The sequence below is a fragment of the Ambystoma mexicanum genome, chromosome 5q (genome assembly GCF_040938575.1).
Source record: "Ambystoma mexicanum isolate Mex_15411 chromosome 5q, UKY_AmexF1_1, whole genome shotgun sequence".
NCBI classification, from domain to species: domain Eukaryota; kingdom Metazoa; phylum Chordata; class Amphibia; order Caudata; family Ambystomatidae; genus Ambystoma; species Ambystoma mexicanum.
The window spans coordinates 805375154-805391549 of record NC_090933.1 but is presented as its reverse complement, the minus strand read 5'-3'; the positions used below and the strand labels follow the sequence as shown (position 1 = coordinate 805391549).

Sequence of the window (16396 nt, the reverse complement as noted above, 5' to 3'; positions counted from 1 at the left end):
TTACACAAAGTCAGGCAATTGAGAATGACTTGTTCAACCTGAAATCCATCAACATCAATAACCAGGGAAAATATAAAAGGTGGCGTGCAAAAGGAGGAAGAGATTCGTGAAGTATGAGTGCTGCAGAAGGTGCAGGAGGACTGGAGAACCTGAGAAGTGTCGTGCAGAGGGGACGAGAAGCCGAAGCCCCAAAACACTGACAAGGTTCCTGAGAGTCCCGCTGGGGGTGTAGTGCCAAACTGAGAACCCTGGTCAGGAAATGTCGAGCATAGCGTCACGCGTGCACGACATACCTGTGGTCTCAGGTGTAGGACTTCTTTGCGGTGTATCTTGAATACATCTTGGTGGTACGTTGTCTTTGTGATTCTCCAGGGTGAAACGGTTGAATGCTATAGGTTCAGCTCCAACTCCTGCCATGAAGTGCAACCTAGGAGATAACAGAACCAAACCCCTAATACCACGGACTCACCTCCCAGTACTACGTGGTGAAAGGGCAGTTCAAGCACTGAACTTGGGAGGGTAATTGGAATTGAAAACTGCAGGAAATAGCAGGAGACCCAGAGGGTCAGGCTGAATCCAAATGGCAAGGAAGAGGAGGAAGCAAGAAGGGGCCAAGGAGAAATGACCCCAACTAAGAAACAGCAGGACAACAAGCTCACAAATTAGGTATTCGAAAGGCTCAGGAGAAATATACAACAGGTTAGCAGGAACCAGCAGACAAAAGGAGTCAGAAGGACAGGGACCAGCAATCAAGGAAGCCAGAATAGAGGAAACTGAAGCAAAATCAGACCCAGGACTAACGGAGAAGTGGGGAGCATTGAGAAGCACAGCAATCCGTGCTGCAGTCACTTAAATACTGGCAGGCAAGCCCAAACAAGGCTTGTAAAGGCGTGATGGTATTCATGGCAACAGACGCTGGTGCGCCAATTCCAGCAACATGATGCCGCCGTCAAGCACAGGCAGGGTCACGGAGCGTGCCAGTTTCGATGGCAACATGACTGTGTGACCGTACACGCAGCAAGATAGTGGTGAGGCTGATATGATATGGCATTTATAACACACCTATAAACAAGTGCTTTAAGGTGCAACAAGACAAGGGAGGGAAACAGAGGGAGGACAAAGACAATGATCTTACTAGGCCTTGTGATATTCAGATCGCGCAAGTGCAGGGAGAGGGGAGAGGGGAGAATTGTTGGGGGGGGTGGAGAAGTGCGAGACTAAGGCAACAGCAGATAGTGCAGCCAACGGGTGGCAAGTGCCAGTGCTCGGAGGTGCAACAGAGGAGGCTGTAGGGTTACAGATACAGACCACAAGTGCAGGGGATGCCAAGATGCAGTGCGGGTTGCAACTGGACAGGCAGGGACCTAGGCCCAACTTCAGAGGGTGGCCAGGCGACCAGTGCATGGATCAGATAGGAGATCAGCAAGGGAGAGGCACGGCAGAAGCAAAGTGGAAGGTCTTGAGGTGCTTCCAGAAACCAGAGATGGTTCTGCTCAAGTTTAAGAGAGGCAGGGAGGCTGTTCCAGAGTGAGGCCCCAGCTGAAGAAAGATCTGCCCCAAACTCTTTGCTTGGAGAAGCGACTGACCCTCAAAGAGTTGGAGGTGGGGGAGCGGAGGGCTCGAGAAGGAAGATATTTAGTTAGAGAGAGTTGGAGGTATTGTGGTCCCAGGCCCCAGAAAGCCTTGTGGACAATGCAGAGGGTCTTGAACTTGATCCTTGCCACCACTGGGAGCCAATGAAGAGATTTCAGCGCTGGAGAGACATGATCCCTGGGCTTGAAGCCCAGGACAAGTCTTGCAGCCCTGTTCTGGATGAGTTGTAGAGGACAGAGAGTAGAGGTAGGTAGATTTAGAAAAAGGCAGTTGCAGTAGTCCAGCCTAGAGAGGACCAGAGCGCTGGAAACAGTGAGCTTCTGGGGGAAATTGAGGAAAGGAAGAGTACGTCTGAGGAGGTTCAGCTGGTAGTTTGACATCTTAAGACGTCAGAGATATGAGAAAGGAAGGAAGACATGGAGTCGAAGAGGACCCGGAGGTTCTTAGCCTCACAGGTAGGAGCTGGAAGAGGGCCCAGCATATAGTGAGAGGAAAGGAGGGAGCTGATGATCCGATGAGAAGGATCTCCGTCTTACTGGCATTAAGGCAGAGATCATTGGCGGAACACCACTCCTGAATTGCGGACAGACAATCCGGGATGAGAGTGGGAGAAGAGCCAGCTAAGGGGAGCCTGAAAGAGAGCAGAGTATCATCCGCATAGCACTGAAAGTTGGAGCAGAGAGCAGCTATGCCGTGGGGCGAGAGGTGCTAGGTATTAGATTAACAGCCAGGGAGAAAGATTAGACCCCTGGGGAACACCACAGGTGGAGCAAGAGAGAAAAAAAAAAAAAAAGACCCAAGTTGGAGCGGAGAGGGTCGATTAGAGAGAAAGGAGGTCAGCCACGCCAGGGCCCGATTGGTGATACCCAGGTTATCACGGAGCCGGTTGGGCAGGATGGCATGGTTGACTGTATCAAAAGAAGAAGCGAGATCAAGGAGGACACGGACAGAAGGTTTGACAGCAGGTCTTCACGGATGTTCAGGAGAGCAGTTTCCGTGCTTCTGGCCATTCTGAAGCCAGACTGATGGTCATGGAGACAAACAAAAGCCGCTAGGACCCAAGGGAGGTAGGAGCCAACGCGCTACTTGTGCGCTTGACAGGAAGGCAGAGAGCGACTGCTACGAAGAGTGGAGGCAGAGTCCAGCACGAAGGCCGGGACGCACAGAGAGAAGCACCCGGCGAAGTAGAGTTGCAGTCCGGTAAGTGTCTGTGGACACTCGTGATGCCGGGGCACTCTGGGAGGGGCTGTTGAGTGCGATGGTCGCAACCTTGAATGCCAAACGTACTGAAAAGCTGAAAGCTTGTAATCTTGAATATCGAACGTAATTAAAAGCTGGACACTTACAATATTGAAAGATGAACATAATGAAATGTCTGATGCTTAGGTATTTTGAAGATTGTATATAACGAAAGGGACTGATGAGCCTGCAGCACTACCAGCTTGATAATATTGATTACAGATGAGATGAGTGGGCCCAATAAGCCCATATAGTTAACACTGGTATATATTGCCGATTTTGGCAAGAGTGGCTGCATGAGTGCGCACAACAGAAACTGTAGAACGCTATCATTGGCAAAGAGACACCTCCAGAGTAAAGTGAAAGATTTGAACTTGTGAACGATTGATTACCAGCTACGGGAAACTTATGGTTGTGATGGGTGGACCGTGTGGTCTGACAACTGCGCCTAGAACAAGAGTCACAAACGATTTGACAAGCAACTAAGAGGAGTAAACCATTGGTGGAGTTAACCAAGGGCCGGGTCTAGCGGACCCTGTGCTCTCTCATGAATTTAACGGCCTGTGAATTTGTGAATCCCAACTGTTGCGAGTGTGACTTGGGGAAGAGAACCCTGAGAGTTATTAGTGTGGAAGTCCTTCTCTTGGGGAAAGAGTCCCCAGACTACTGTGCTGTATGAACGTTTAGTAGCAAGTCAACTGCCGGAAGAGACTCCCGGGAAAGGGAATGGAGGGTTAGAAATGAAGAACCTTGGTCTTCGGGAAGGGAGTCCCAAGACCAGTGTTGTGTATGAACTTTTGTTGCGTTTGAACTTGGGGAAGGGAGACCCCTCTGATGTGAACTGTGATACTTGCAATTCAACAGAAAGTTACTTCAGAACTTCCTCAGTCCTTGCTGAAAGGAAGTTACATTGGAACTGTTTTGAACTTGAACCAGAGAACTTTAGAGGAACTTAAATGGACATGCTTTGAACATTTCTTTTGGAACACTTGACTTATCGGTTGAGAGCATTTCCCTGCTTGTGTTGTTGTAGTTGTGAAGATAAGCATAGGTTTTGACGCAGACAGATATTTTACTTTTGGACCTACAGACAGACTTCATTTAGATTTCATTAGGAAGGGAAATCCTGCCATAGCAAAGGGTTAGTTAGGCGTTACACTTTCCGGATTATTAATAAAGTTTGGTTGAACTATATTTTTGTTGTCCGTGTCCTCTCTCTTGATACCATGCCTGTCACACACTGCAATGCTGCTAGATTTATGTACATTATCATTTTGAGAAACCTTGCAGAATTTAAAAAAATGAACACAGTTTTTCGCAGGATCCGGTATGCATTTGTGGTGGATTCTGTACCGGGAAAGATTCTCTAGTAATAGCATGACTAATGGAAATTATGTTTGCAAAGCTTAGGTTGCTGGAATTCCAAAATCACCAAACTGAAAAAATATCAGCCGAGATCAATTAACCTGGCACACAAATTTAAAACTGCAGTCATTAGTCAGATAGCTCACCGATGTCAACATCCAGATAAGCATTTCCATTCAGAGACAATGAATTGACCATCATTAAATTGGGTACTAGCCATGCCTGTTACGTAGCTATAGCGCTTCTAGCAAGTACTGCGATAAAATAAATATTATTAAATATCTATTTATAACCCACTAATATGCAGAAAAGTTAAAAATTACATAATGCCTTCTATGCTTAACACATGCAGACTATCCCTGCATCATGATGCATTTCAGTATAAGACTTCAATACCTAGAACAATTCTCGGACCCCTTGGATTTCTGATATCAGTACAAAAGCATTAGTCGTATCTCTGTTTACATTTCAAGGTAGTAGTCAACCCAAAAATAGGTGCTCTTTGCTTGTAGCCCAGTAGGCAATGCTTAGCTTAACACCAACAGCAACAAAGAGCTAGGTTTCACTCCCCAGGTCAACAGTGACATTCTCGCATACCTATGTGACACTGTCACACTCACCTGTGTCTCTGCAGGAGCGATGATGAGCCTCCTTTGACCCAGAGTTCTCACTTCCCCTTCACCCGGAGGAACACCTGTCAATACAAGATGTACACTCAGACCAGAATTCACCCGATTCTCCTGGGCTCTTCCCTTCTCTCTCTTTGTGCTGTGATGTCCCTTAAGGGGCTTACCTTGATTTTTAGTAGGGTGTGCACTCCATCCTGCACTCGCATGGGCGCGATTCATTTGTAGGGATGGTGCCAATATCTGTCGGCTGAGTTCAGATGCCACACGCAGTTATGTGCCTTTACAGCGAGGCAGAGTGTCCAATGTGCCAGTTTCTTCAATAGCTAAATAGTCCTTTCCACAAAGTGAAGTTTGCGCGGTGGATGTTGAGTGTTCAGAATTGTCTGTAGTGTCCTTATTTGCCAAGGTATGTTTTGGGTGAGTAGCGCTGCGTGTAGAAGTCAGCAGCTGGTAGGTATGCGCTGCGTCATGGGTTCGAGCGCACCAGGTAATAATCTCTCCTTTCCCTTGCAGGAATGGTTTATGGAGTGCTAGCGCCTCGAGGCTGGGTTCAGCGCTTCTGAAGACTTGGTGGTCTGGTAAGTAGAAACGGTGGTAAGAATGCACCACGTTATTGGAGAGTGTGCAGTGAATAATGCCTGTGCATTATTGGAGCGAGCGCAATGAATAATGTCTCTTCTTTCTTTTGCAGGGCTTTCAGCACTCGGACTACTGACCTGTATTCCAGCGTAGTGAGAAGATTCGGTGAGCATGCGCTGTGTTATGGAAGTGCGCACGCTAACAAGTTCTTTTTTGTGCTTACAGGGGCCAGTGTAGGATTCCCCTCTTGACCTGAGAAGGCTGCGGCGTAGAGAAAGCACGAGGGTAGATCCGGAGCAGGTAAGCAGAAGCAAGATGATCCGGAGCAGGTAAGCAGAGCAGATTGATCCCGAGCACGGCCAGTGTGTTGCTGATGCTGCTCACAGTAAGCAACACAAAGCACTGGAAGGATCTTGGGTGTGGCTTATATAGCCAGCCACACCCAAATACTAGAGAGCTCATGATTTATCATGCACTTCATGTTTGGCAACAAGAAGTGGTAACCAGGAAGTTACTATAAACACCAGGAAGGAATGAAAAGAAAGTATCTGCTATGGGCTTTTTGTGTGCCTATGCCAGGCCTGCCAAGCCTCCACCCATCTTACCCCAACTACCTGCCTGATACTCATGACAGACACCGACTCTGTGCATTTGTGAATGTTTGTAAAGTTGTATGAAGAAAGCTTCAAAAGACATTGAAAGCATAATGAGTCATATTCAAAGGGGAACACGCTATGGTTTGAATCACGTAAACAGTTGGATTGAAGTTAATCTCTGTGACGGTTCACTCTTTCACCAGGGGTAGCTCTTACTTACTGAGTGCATACATGGGAGCCATTTTTTGCTCCTGCCATCAAATATTTATTTCAATTCCTATGGGGCACTTTGGGACTTACAACAAAGCAGAGAGATGAACAAAAACACAACAAGGAGCACAAACTGACAATGCATGTCTAAATAATCACCTTGCATGAACAGAAGCTATACTGAGTCGAAAAGATGAACAGGTAGATTTTCAGGGTGGCCAAAAAGAAAATATGAATTGCATTTACCTGGCACTTGGCAGACTGGGTTTCCTTTACCAGTCTTTTCTAAAGTGAGATTCTGGAGGTTGTGCAACCCCACCATACACTCCAGTAAATGATTAAGATTATTAATGCAGTTGCTGTGGAGATAAATATGGCTGACTGCATGACTGCTTCCATGAAGGGACAAAAACCCTGAAAAAACAAAATTGAATTTGATAAGGATATACAAACTGTTGCAAATAATATACATTTTGATAGATTCGAAAGACAATCCAAATGGTGATTATGATTTTGTTGTTCATAATTAAAACTCACACTGCCACCATGCCCATGAATTACAACAACATACTTGTAGGCCTTCCACACCTACTTCATTCAGCACATCATCACTGTTGCTCATTTGACAGGGATTTACTTCTTGCACACTCTAGTCATGTTATGAGTGTTTGTGCAGGCGGCAGATACTTGACAAAAAAAAACCGAAATAAACAGAAATTGCACTGGCAGTGCCTTTAACGCACTTTAAATATTGATCCAGGGACCCAGAACGTGTCTTGTATGTGCTCGCCAAGCCAAGCTAAAACTCTATAATAAGAGCCTGCCGCGCTTGAGTCTGTCTGACCCACACAAAACATAAAATACACCTGTTGCTGCTCCTTTGTAAAACTCTAGCTATACCCAGTGTTAGAGAGTTTTACAAAAGTCCACCAACGGTAAAACTTGTGAAGACTCGCACTTGGGACACAGGGTTCCAACTCTTAGTACATGCCTGAACCACACACGTTTTCTTGGTAGCAATGGCTGAGCAGCCAGGCTTATCTTAGGAGGGAGAAAGGGCTGCAAGTGGTAGAAGGAACCTAGAGTATACACGTAGACCAAAGAAACACTGACACACTAAAGTTATATACAAATATTGGTTTATTTTATATAAACACTAAAAAAGGTACACAAATGTTCAGCAAGGTAAGTAAAACCAATCCATTATTTTTTTTTATTTCTTTTATTACGAGTATATAATCACCAAAGTGATTTTTACAAGAAGTTGAAGAAGAGAGCTTCATATTCAGTTATTGCTAAAAAGAAGGCTTCACAGAATGTTTGTACAAAAAATAAAAAAAAAAGGTTGAGGCCATTCGGGGTGAAGGCACAAGGTAGTCAATTCACTCCCAGCCATCTTGATAATTAGTCCAACCCTCACACCACCCAGAAGTATCCCCTCTTATGCCTGGACTTAAATGGGTCGGCTCTGCCGAGTCATCAAAGCTGTATTTGCGAAGATTTGATCCAGGATTTTGGTGGCTGCTATTGTCCAAGAGGGTCTCAAGCCTCCTATTAGACGATCCCACCAAACTGCTTCATCCATCAGGTAAGCATTCTTTGAGTGGTGGAGTATGTACGCCGATCTAAATTTGTCTGTTCCTGGGCACAATAACAGAAGGTGCCGTAATGTTTCACTTTGCTCGGTGTCATTACAAAAGCGGCAAGTATTGGATGGAGAGAGACCTTATGAGACCTTATGTGCAGGATTTCATTCATGGGTAACAAATTCAGCCTCGCACGGAGATGAGTATTCCGAGTTTTTCTACTTGGGTGTTTTATCAGAAAAGGTTGGACTATATTTAATTTTCTACATGTTGGAGGTAGATGGCTAGTTATCTTATACTCCGAGGCTTTATCCAGTGTACTTATCCAGTCCGTTTCCTCTTTTCGAGTTTTGGTTTTTGTTGGATTACACAAGTTCTTCCATGGAGCTGCCGCAAATCTCAAGTTGCTGTAAACACCGTAACTCCCATCTGGACAGTAATTTGCTTTTACTTAAGTTCATCTCCGCCTGTACCATAGAAAAAATTGGCGGGGAAGAACATAACAGCAGCCCTTGTAACTATTGACTCTAAAGATGACAGAGAGAGTTTGCGTCTTATCAAGGCTATAGGAGTCGAGGGCGGTAAATTCAAAACTGAACGCCAGAAAAGACTCAAGTCTGGCCCACAGAGAGTTAGGTAAAGATGGCATGGCGTCAGCTCCGTAGGAAATAGATGGGATGACTTTGCCCCGATAGAATTTGAGTAGGGGCATCAATGAAAAGCGTCCAATATTTTTGCTTGTGAGACAAGAATTTTAATTTCTTCAAAAAGGTGATGTTGCATCGCTGATTCTTTCGGTGCCGAGTCTATAAGGACCCCAAGATATTTAAATTCTGCCACTTGTTCGATTTTGTTTCCAGTGAGGATCCAACACCACAATCTTTGTTTTTTGTTTATTCATCCCTAGGTCGTTGGCAGCTGTGTATGTGGTCAATGCAGAAAGCTGGCGTTGTAGGCCGATTGGGGTCTGGTCAAGTTGGATAAGGTCGTCCGCATACAAAAGTCTTGGAATCTTTACCTTGCCAAATTCTGGGGGGAATGCTTGTGTCCTGATTGAGATTTCTTTGTAATCCCCAAAATATGAGAGAAAAAGGGCCGGAGCCAAGGGACAGCCTTGTTTGACCCCTCTGTCGGTTGTTATAGATGACAAAAGCAGACCACTGGTATCCAATCGCACCTGCACCGATATAGAAGCGTGAAGAGCTTTAATAGGATTCAAGATCTCCTGTGGGCAATCCCAGTTATTGAGATTTTCCCAAAGTTTCCTTCGATTGACTAAGTCAAAGGCCTGGGTAAGGTCGATGAATGCCAAATATAGGTTCCAATTTGTTTCGCAGGCTTTTGCTTTTAGTAGGCTGAGACTAAAGATGTTAATGCTAGTTCCTACTCCTTTTTTTAACCCCGATTGAAGAGGGTCATTACAAGGTGCGCTTTTCGCCCATTGATTGAAGTGATCCAACTAAAGGGAACCGTAGACCTTCCCTATGACATCAAGCAGGGCCACTGGGCGAAAGTTCCTAGGGTCATCCTTCCTTCCTTCCTTCCTTCCTTTTTTGAATATCGGGATGATGCCCGCTGAGGTCCAAGAAGGCAGGATTGTGCTGAAGATTGTACATTTACGAAATATTAGACTCAGCAGATTAGTCCAGTCTTCTGGTGCCGATTTCAGATTCTCGTTAGACAAGCCGTCGGGCCTAGGAGCCCTTGATTTCTTTAACTTGGATATTTTAACCAAGATTTCGTTTTTATCAGAAAGGTCAACCCATGGTACTGTTGCCTGCGGTGGAGAGGGCCCATCAAAAGAGTCTGGAGATCTGAACAAAGTTGAGTAAAACCTGGTCCATGTTTCCGGGATGCTGTTCAGCATCATTGTATTTGCTTCTTTAACCCGTGGATTGATCAGACCCCAAAACTCTCCAGAATTGGATTTTTGGATTTGGCCCAGCATAGCTTCGGAGTACTGTTGATGTAGTGTTAGACGATGGAACCGTAGCCAGTTTTTGTAGGCTCTTGTTGTCTCAATTACGTAAGTTCTATTAGAGGGCGTGTTATTTCTTGCAGCCAGCCTTTTCGCTCTGCGTAGAATGTTTCGCTGTGCCACCAAGAGGGTATCGAAATTGTGTGCGTGATGTGATTGCTTTGAATTTAGCCCCTTCGAGCGTTTCGTCATGGCTCTGTAAGGTTCCAAAAGTGGTCTATAATCAACCTCCGCAACAGACTGACTGCTTCCATATGAAGAAGTAATAGCTCGGATGTTTGCCCGTGTGACCCTTACCCGGTTGCCTTTACCTTCCGGTTCAATTCTTCCAGAGTAATGGGCTGGTGCTGGTTTTGTGGAATCCCATTTAATAGCCAAAAGATTGTGGTCACTTTGATTTGACTGTTGAACACTGCATTCTGTCAGCCGAGCTAGAAGGAATTCAGAGGCAAAGATGTAGTCTATTGTTGAAAAGGTCGTGCCTCGCTTCCATGATGGTAAAGTAATGGCATCGGGAAGTACAGATGCGGTATTGAAAAGTTGTCTGGCCGTCATCAGTTTAAGCCAAGCTGTGCCTTGTTACAGGGTTTATGATGTGGTGGACATGTAGCAGCAGAGCCAGCCATTGGACATTTGATGTTTAGGTCTCCGCATACAATGACCTCACAGGACCCAAACTCCAGGTATACAGAATCTAATGTAGATGAGACTATGTCAAACAATGAGGTCTGTTGAACTGCTTTGTGGTTCCAGTAGATGGACATCACCAGCAGGAATGTGCGCGTGTAATGAACTTCCGAGGACTCCTTTTGCAGCCAAGAGATTAGGACTGTGATGACGTAAGGGGACTTCAGAATGATTTTAGTTATTTCTAGTCCCGTGCCCATCCGGACCGCAATAATTAGTCCTGAAGAGGGCCTTCTCCTTTGTTTCTTGCTAATGCTTCTGAGAAGGCAATCTCGAAACCATCCAGTGCTGGTTTAGATGTTAACCAGACCTCTTGAATGCATAAAATATCAAATTCCCCTAAATTGATGTCACCAGGGGTTGTTAAGTGTAGGAACCCTTGTGTTCCAACTCGCCAAAGCAAGTAATTGTTGCTCATTATCAATTTTGGTGTATACTGGTGGCTATTTGTGGAAACGTGTAGACAGAGCTTTTGGTAGCCAGGACCATGTGAAAGAATTTAGGATCGGTCTTGCCTGGGTCGCCTTTTGATCCTCCTCTCGTAATTTATATTAGGTGATTGGCGAGGGGGGGTTATCTTGCCCGTGAAGTGATGATTGAGCAGTGTCCAACCGGAGGGTTTCTCCAGCTTTTAATGACGGGTCGACTCTTGAGCTAGTGTGCTGGTGTTCTTCACTTGTAGGTATGCCATCCTTTGTACGGTCCTTTATCTTCTCGTGGTCCATTTTGATTGGCCCGAGTAAGGTTAGATCAAACCCTTGATTGTATAAAACCTCCGCAGCTGCTGACAACAAGGTAATCACTCTGACTGATGATATGTAGAGCAAACAAGAGGCCTTATGACCCTCATGAGAAGGTTCCACCATTTTGAGATCTTCTGATTTTAGATTCCTTAAGGTCGAGATACTGTGTAGCAGACTCATCACAGTGCGTCTATTTAAGAACAAATATTTTTGGTTGCCAGAACGTTGTCGTATTTTGACAGAGGGGTTCAACTTTTGGCTATTGTCGACTAGGAGCAGCTTCTTCTGGTAAGATTTATAAGCCGCCCTCTCTTGTTGGTTGTGGTACTGATATCATTGTCTCTGCTGCGAATACTTAGTATCCTTAAACTTATCCGTTGAATCAGATTTTGATTGAATATGCACTCTCGAACTGTATTTCGTCTGTGGCCGACGAGGAGGTGAGTCCATGTGGGGTTTTTGTTCTATGCGCTTTTCAGTGAGCTTGTTGGTATGTTCCCATTTGTTGTTTCGTAGAGATTTAAATCGCTCATCTAATGAGGTGAAGCCTGAAAGATCCCTAGTAACTATCTGGTGGCTGGAAGTCATCTTGGGAAGGTGAGAAGTCACTCCTTTCTGTTGGCTGTCAACACTGACATCTAGATGTTGGCTTAGATCCATCAAGTCTTTATGAGCGAGAAAATCACCTACTGTTTTTGGTGACTGAGGAAGAGCTTCTGGTGATTTGTCCATATTTGTGGAGTTTGCTGGAACTGGTTTCTTCCCGCCCAAACTTTGAGTATTCTTTGATAGAGTTTCCTTCTGTCGCAGTTCGGGTTGCTGAGTCACAGGGGTTGACTTGAACAAAGGTGCCGTTTTTAGGCATACTTGAGAGGTAGGTAGTTGATGTTTGGTTCTAGTGTCTAAGTTCACATCAGGAGTCACCCCAGAGTCTGATGGTTTTTGACTTAGACCTTGGATTGGTCTCATTCTCGGCTGATCTTTGTGTGGGGGGGGGGGGTGTCATCTAAACACATCACATCATTGGCTCCAGGCTTATTAAGTATCGGATTAGATCTAGTTGGCGATAAACTGTGGAGGCCTACCAAGTTACTGCAGCCAGATTTTGGCCTTGTACCACAGTCCATGTGTGCGACCTCACGCCGAAAAGTGTCTTGTGCTGATTGAGAACTTGCATCCATCCTTGGCCTGTCTTTGTTAATTTTTCTTGAATCTGTTACAGATTCCATTAGCTCAGCTTGATGGCGATGGAAGGTGCCAGTTGGATCGTTCTTCCTTCTCTCCAGGGCATTAATGTATCCTTCTAGATATATGAGCTTTGAGTTCATCATCGCAAATATAGATGTATGATCTTTCAAGGAATCATTAATTGCCTCATATAGCTTACAGAATGGTGCAAGTGCAATTCTAACAGCAGACATAATGTACATAAAGTCTGCTTTTTTCGATGGGGTCTCCTTTGGGTTACTGTAAAATGTCTCGCTTGATCTTCTATTAGTTGAAGAACTCAATGGTGATGAAGGCGGCCATAACCGCAGTATTTGTTGGGTTTTATGTTGGGAAGTGGGCATCCTCGAAATGGAACCCTCCTGGAGATCTGACAAAGCCTCTTTACTTCTGTTTCCCCCTTGGGCCTCAATATTGGGGTGGACTTCCAAATCTATGTGTTCGCCAAATCCCTTTTCTCAAAACTTCGAGGCGATGGACTTTCATTTTCTTGAGAGCCCAGGCTAATTTTCTCTGATGACACTGGTAAGGTAGTTAGCGGGCCAATACAATCTAACTGGGGATTAGATATCGAACTTCCCAGTGAAAGATGGCTTGTCTGATCAGGCTCCGAAGAGTTTGGGTCTTCACTATAAGACTCATTTTGAACTGGCAAGGGTCATAGAGTTAATATTTCCCCGGACCGGTTTTCTTGTATTTCTACAATGATTGGTAAACCTGCTGGCTCAGGATTAAAGGTTTCTTTAGCTTGCTCTTTTTGGTGTGGTGTCTGGATTTGAACCCCATTACGTAAGATGTTCTTCTGAGAGCCTGATGAGGCTGTAAGTAAAGGTTCAAGAAGTGCTTCTAGCAAGTCTGCGTCTGAAATTTCCCGAAGTTCGGATTGATGACGTTTCTTTTTTGCTCGTCTTTGAAAAAGCGTTTTCAGGGAATTTTCCAGGCACGAACTCGCCGATGGTGTTACTGCTCTAATAGTTCTCGAGGGCTTTCTTGCTGCTGCTCGCTTGTTAGACATAGGGAGATCAAAGTTTTTCTTTGTGATCAGCCTACATGAAATTCCATGTGGATGCCGATTGTATGCCCCTTGTTTGCTGCCTTCTCTCAGGTCTCTAGACTTGGCAGGCTCGATTTCAGTGCTCTCAAGGTACAAAGGGGCCGAGGGGGAAGATGTAATTGAGGGAAACATTTTCTTAGGAACCCCCTCGTGAGCAAGTATTTTTTTGATTTCATATTGTTCCAATTCTGTCCTTTCGGCCGATTACAAAGCCGAAATGTTATGTATTTGTGCCTTTATTATTTTTGGAGAAGGAGTCTCTGCAGTCACGTCTGCGGCCACCAGGTGGCGCTGTGGGGCAGCTGTGCTTGGAGACGTCGAGTAAAAGGACTTCTCCGCCCCCGAATCACTGGTTTGCTCAACAGGTTGCCGAGCTGGGAGCCAGCCCTTGCTGCTCTGCACTTCAGTCGGTAAGTGCGTGTCCTCCAAGGCTACGGCGGAGCTCGCAGTGCCCGGCCGCAGCCCCCCCGGGCTCCGCCACGGGTGGCCACCCCTCCTTCGAGGGACGGCTCCTCTGCGCTTTCCACCAGCTGCAGGGGCCGGGACCGAAGCCGCGCGGCTCTGCTGAATCCTCCCACGCAGCCGGCCTCGTCCCCAGAATTCTGCTGTGATGACACTGCCCTCGGGCTCGGCTGCTCCATAGGGCCGCAGTCAGCCGCAGATAGCAAGACGGAGCACACAAAGCCCGTCCCCGGCTCTTCCCGGCACCCCCGCGCTGTCCACCGTCAGAGACCGGGACCAAGGCGTCGCGGCTCCACTGCTGTTGCAGCCAACCTCCGGCTCGGGAACACCAATCTCGTCCATCAGCTTCCTTTTGGTGACAACCTCCCCTGTTAAAGTAGGTCCGGCCATGGACTCAAACCACCCCACAGGCAAGAGTTTTTGTTTTTGATTCTGAGCCAGGCGATTGCTTTTCGCAGTATGTTGTTGTACTGTTAATTTAGTTATTTTTTTGGGTGGTATATTTTGCCATTTGCTTCTCGGCCGCTTTAGGGAGCCAGCACTGGATGTGTTTGTTTGTAGAATCGAAAGAACGTCATTGGAGAGCGCGGAAGCCAACAAAGGTGTAGAGTAACTGTTGGCACTTCACAGCCTCCAAGGCTCATCTTCACCTCCAGAGAAATTAAGTCTCAAGTCCAAAGAAACTCCCCCATCTGCCCCAGCTGCCATTAGACTGCCACAGACTGCCCACTCTCACAGCACACCGCCAATGCATTATTCACAGCAAGTAAACTACGTTGTAATACTTTTTAGAATGGCAGTATGCAATTCAAAGGTTAGTAAAATACTTTTGTAATAACTGTTCCAGGTAAAATAAATGAAAACAAACCAACATAAGGTAAGTAAATACTTTGCAATAATTTCACAGAGGCCTAAAACTTCAGAAGTCCATCCCTATCTAGTTAGGAGTGTCTCAGTCAGATTGGAGGGCAAAACAGATAAGGCACAGCTGTACAAAGTGGTTCTAGAGGATGTCTTCTATAGCAAGTAAGTAAACCTAGTTGGGAAAAAGGGTCAGGGGCTTCGGGGAAATCTCCTTGTAGGCACACAGGCGTTAGACCTGGGTGAACCTGTATGGGCCAACTGCCAAACACACAAATCAGCACTCCAGCAACACATGAGCAGCAATTCAGCTCCAGGTACAAACCAAGAGTCTCACAGTACCTTAGAAGGGAAGAAGAGGTTGCCGCACTATGCCCAAACTATGCAGCAGCAGACCCGGCCAACGGATTCTTGGTCGGGCAGACGAAAGATGGGACTCTGGAGTGGATCCCACAGCAGCAGTCGAGTGAAGAGGCTTCCAGCAAAGAATTCTTCAGGGTTCTGCGATTTCGTTGCCTTTTTGGAAGCACCAGTGAAGAACAATTACCGTTCGGTCGATTCGTCTTGCTTTTTCGGTCGTGCACTCTGGTGAGGGGACTTCCAGGAGTGGAGCCTGCCTCTGGAGGTCTAGAAGGAGTCCACCAAAGTATCAGGAGGATTCAATCTTTGGAAAAGTATGCTCTGCACAGTGGCCACAGGTCTCAGGGTATTGGCGGTTTGCAGCCTGTGAAGGTCACAGCTTGTCGTGAGATGGCTCGAAATGCAGGTCGTCGCAAGACTGATTGGCCCAATCAGCCCAAAGGGAAGAGTCTTCCTCTTTGGAGTTCTCCTGATGCTTGGAAGAAGGGGTTGAGCAGCAGCGATTACAGTTGATTTTTCTGTTCCAGGGGTCAGCTTGTCTTCAGCCTCAAGATTCATACCTTTTATGCAGGAACCCAGCCAATCAGCACCCATGCACTATTAAAACTCTGGGTGGTGGCCATCCCCCCCAGTTGGAACTGGTTCCAGGTCGGCACACCAAAAGACAAAGAATAGCAGAGTTTCTGAGTCCTCCCGAGTTTCATGTCCTCACAGACACACTAGAGCCTAAGCAGGCTTTTGAACACATTCCCGCCAAGGACAAAAGTCGAACCAGGACCTCCTCAACTCAGCACGGTAGAAGAAGAAACAAGAAGGGAAAAGCAAAAAAGAAATGGCAAAGAAAAGAACACGGTCACAATTTTGGGTCAATGTTGACCCTTTTGTGCACTAACGCGGCTTTGATTACAGCCTGGAATTAAACATTGCACAAAAGTAGGTAGGATAAAACCACTGCCAACAGCCATTCAGATTAGCTTGTCACTGTAACCAAAATGTTACCGGCGCAGTGAGAAACGGGATACTGTGTAGCCCCTCAGCGCTCCACATAAGGTGGGGTGTGTTGATTTCACAATAGGAAAAGATAGAATGGAAACAAATATCCATCTGTAACAGAAAATAAAAAGGCAAGCCCAAAGGGCTCCTAGCAACACTGCACAGAGAGTGCTGTGTGATGCAAAAGACAGCTGCCATAAAGCTTGAAGGAAAGAATAAGGAAAAGGTCCAAAA

At 46.0% G+C, this 16396-nt stretch overlaps 1 protein-coding gene across 3 annotated transcripts in view; it reads right to left on the bottom strand.

The window, feature by feature from the left end:
• Window positions 1-16396, bottom strand: part of LRRCC1 (leucine rich repeat and coiled-coil centrosomal protein 1) — a 1358299-nt gene that overhangs the window by 1157894 nt on the left and 184009 nt on the right. For all 3 annotated transcript variants that reach the window (XR_011278636.1, XM_069621288.1, XM_069621287.1), the window contains exon 4: window positions 6458-6625. Coding sequence is in view for 2 of the 3 variants with exons in the window: in XM_069621288.1 (XP_069477389.1) it covers window positions 6458-6625 (168 nt within the window). In the remaining variant the exon portion in view is untranslated. The remainder of the gene's footprint in view (window positions 1-6457; window positions 6626-16396) is intronic.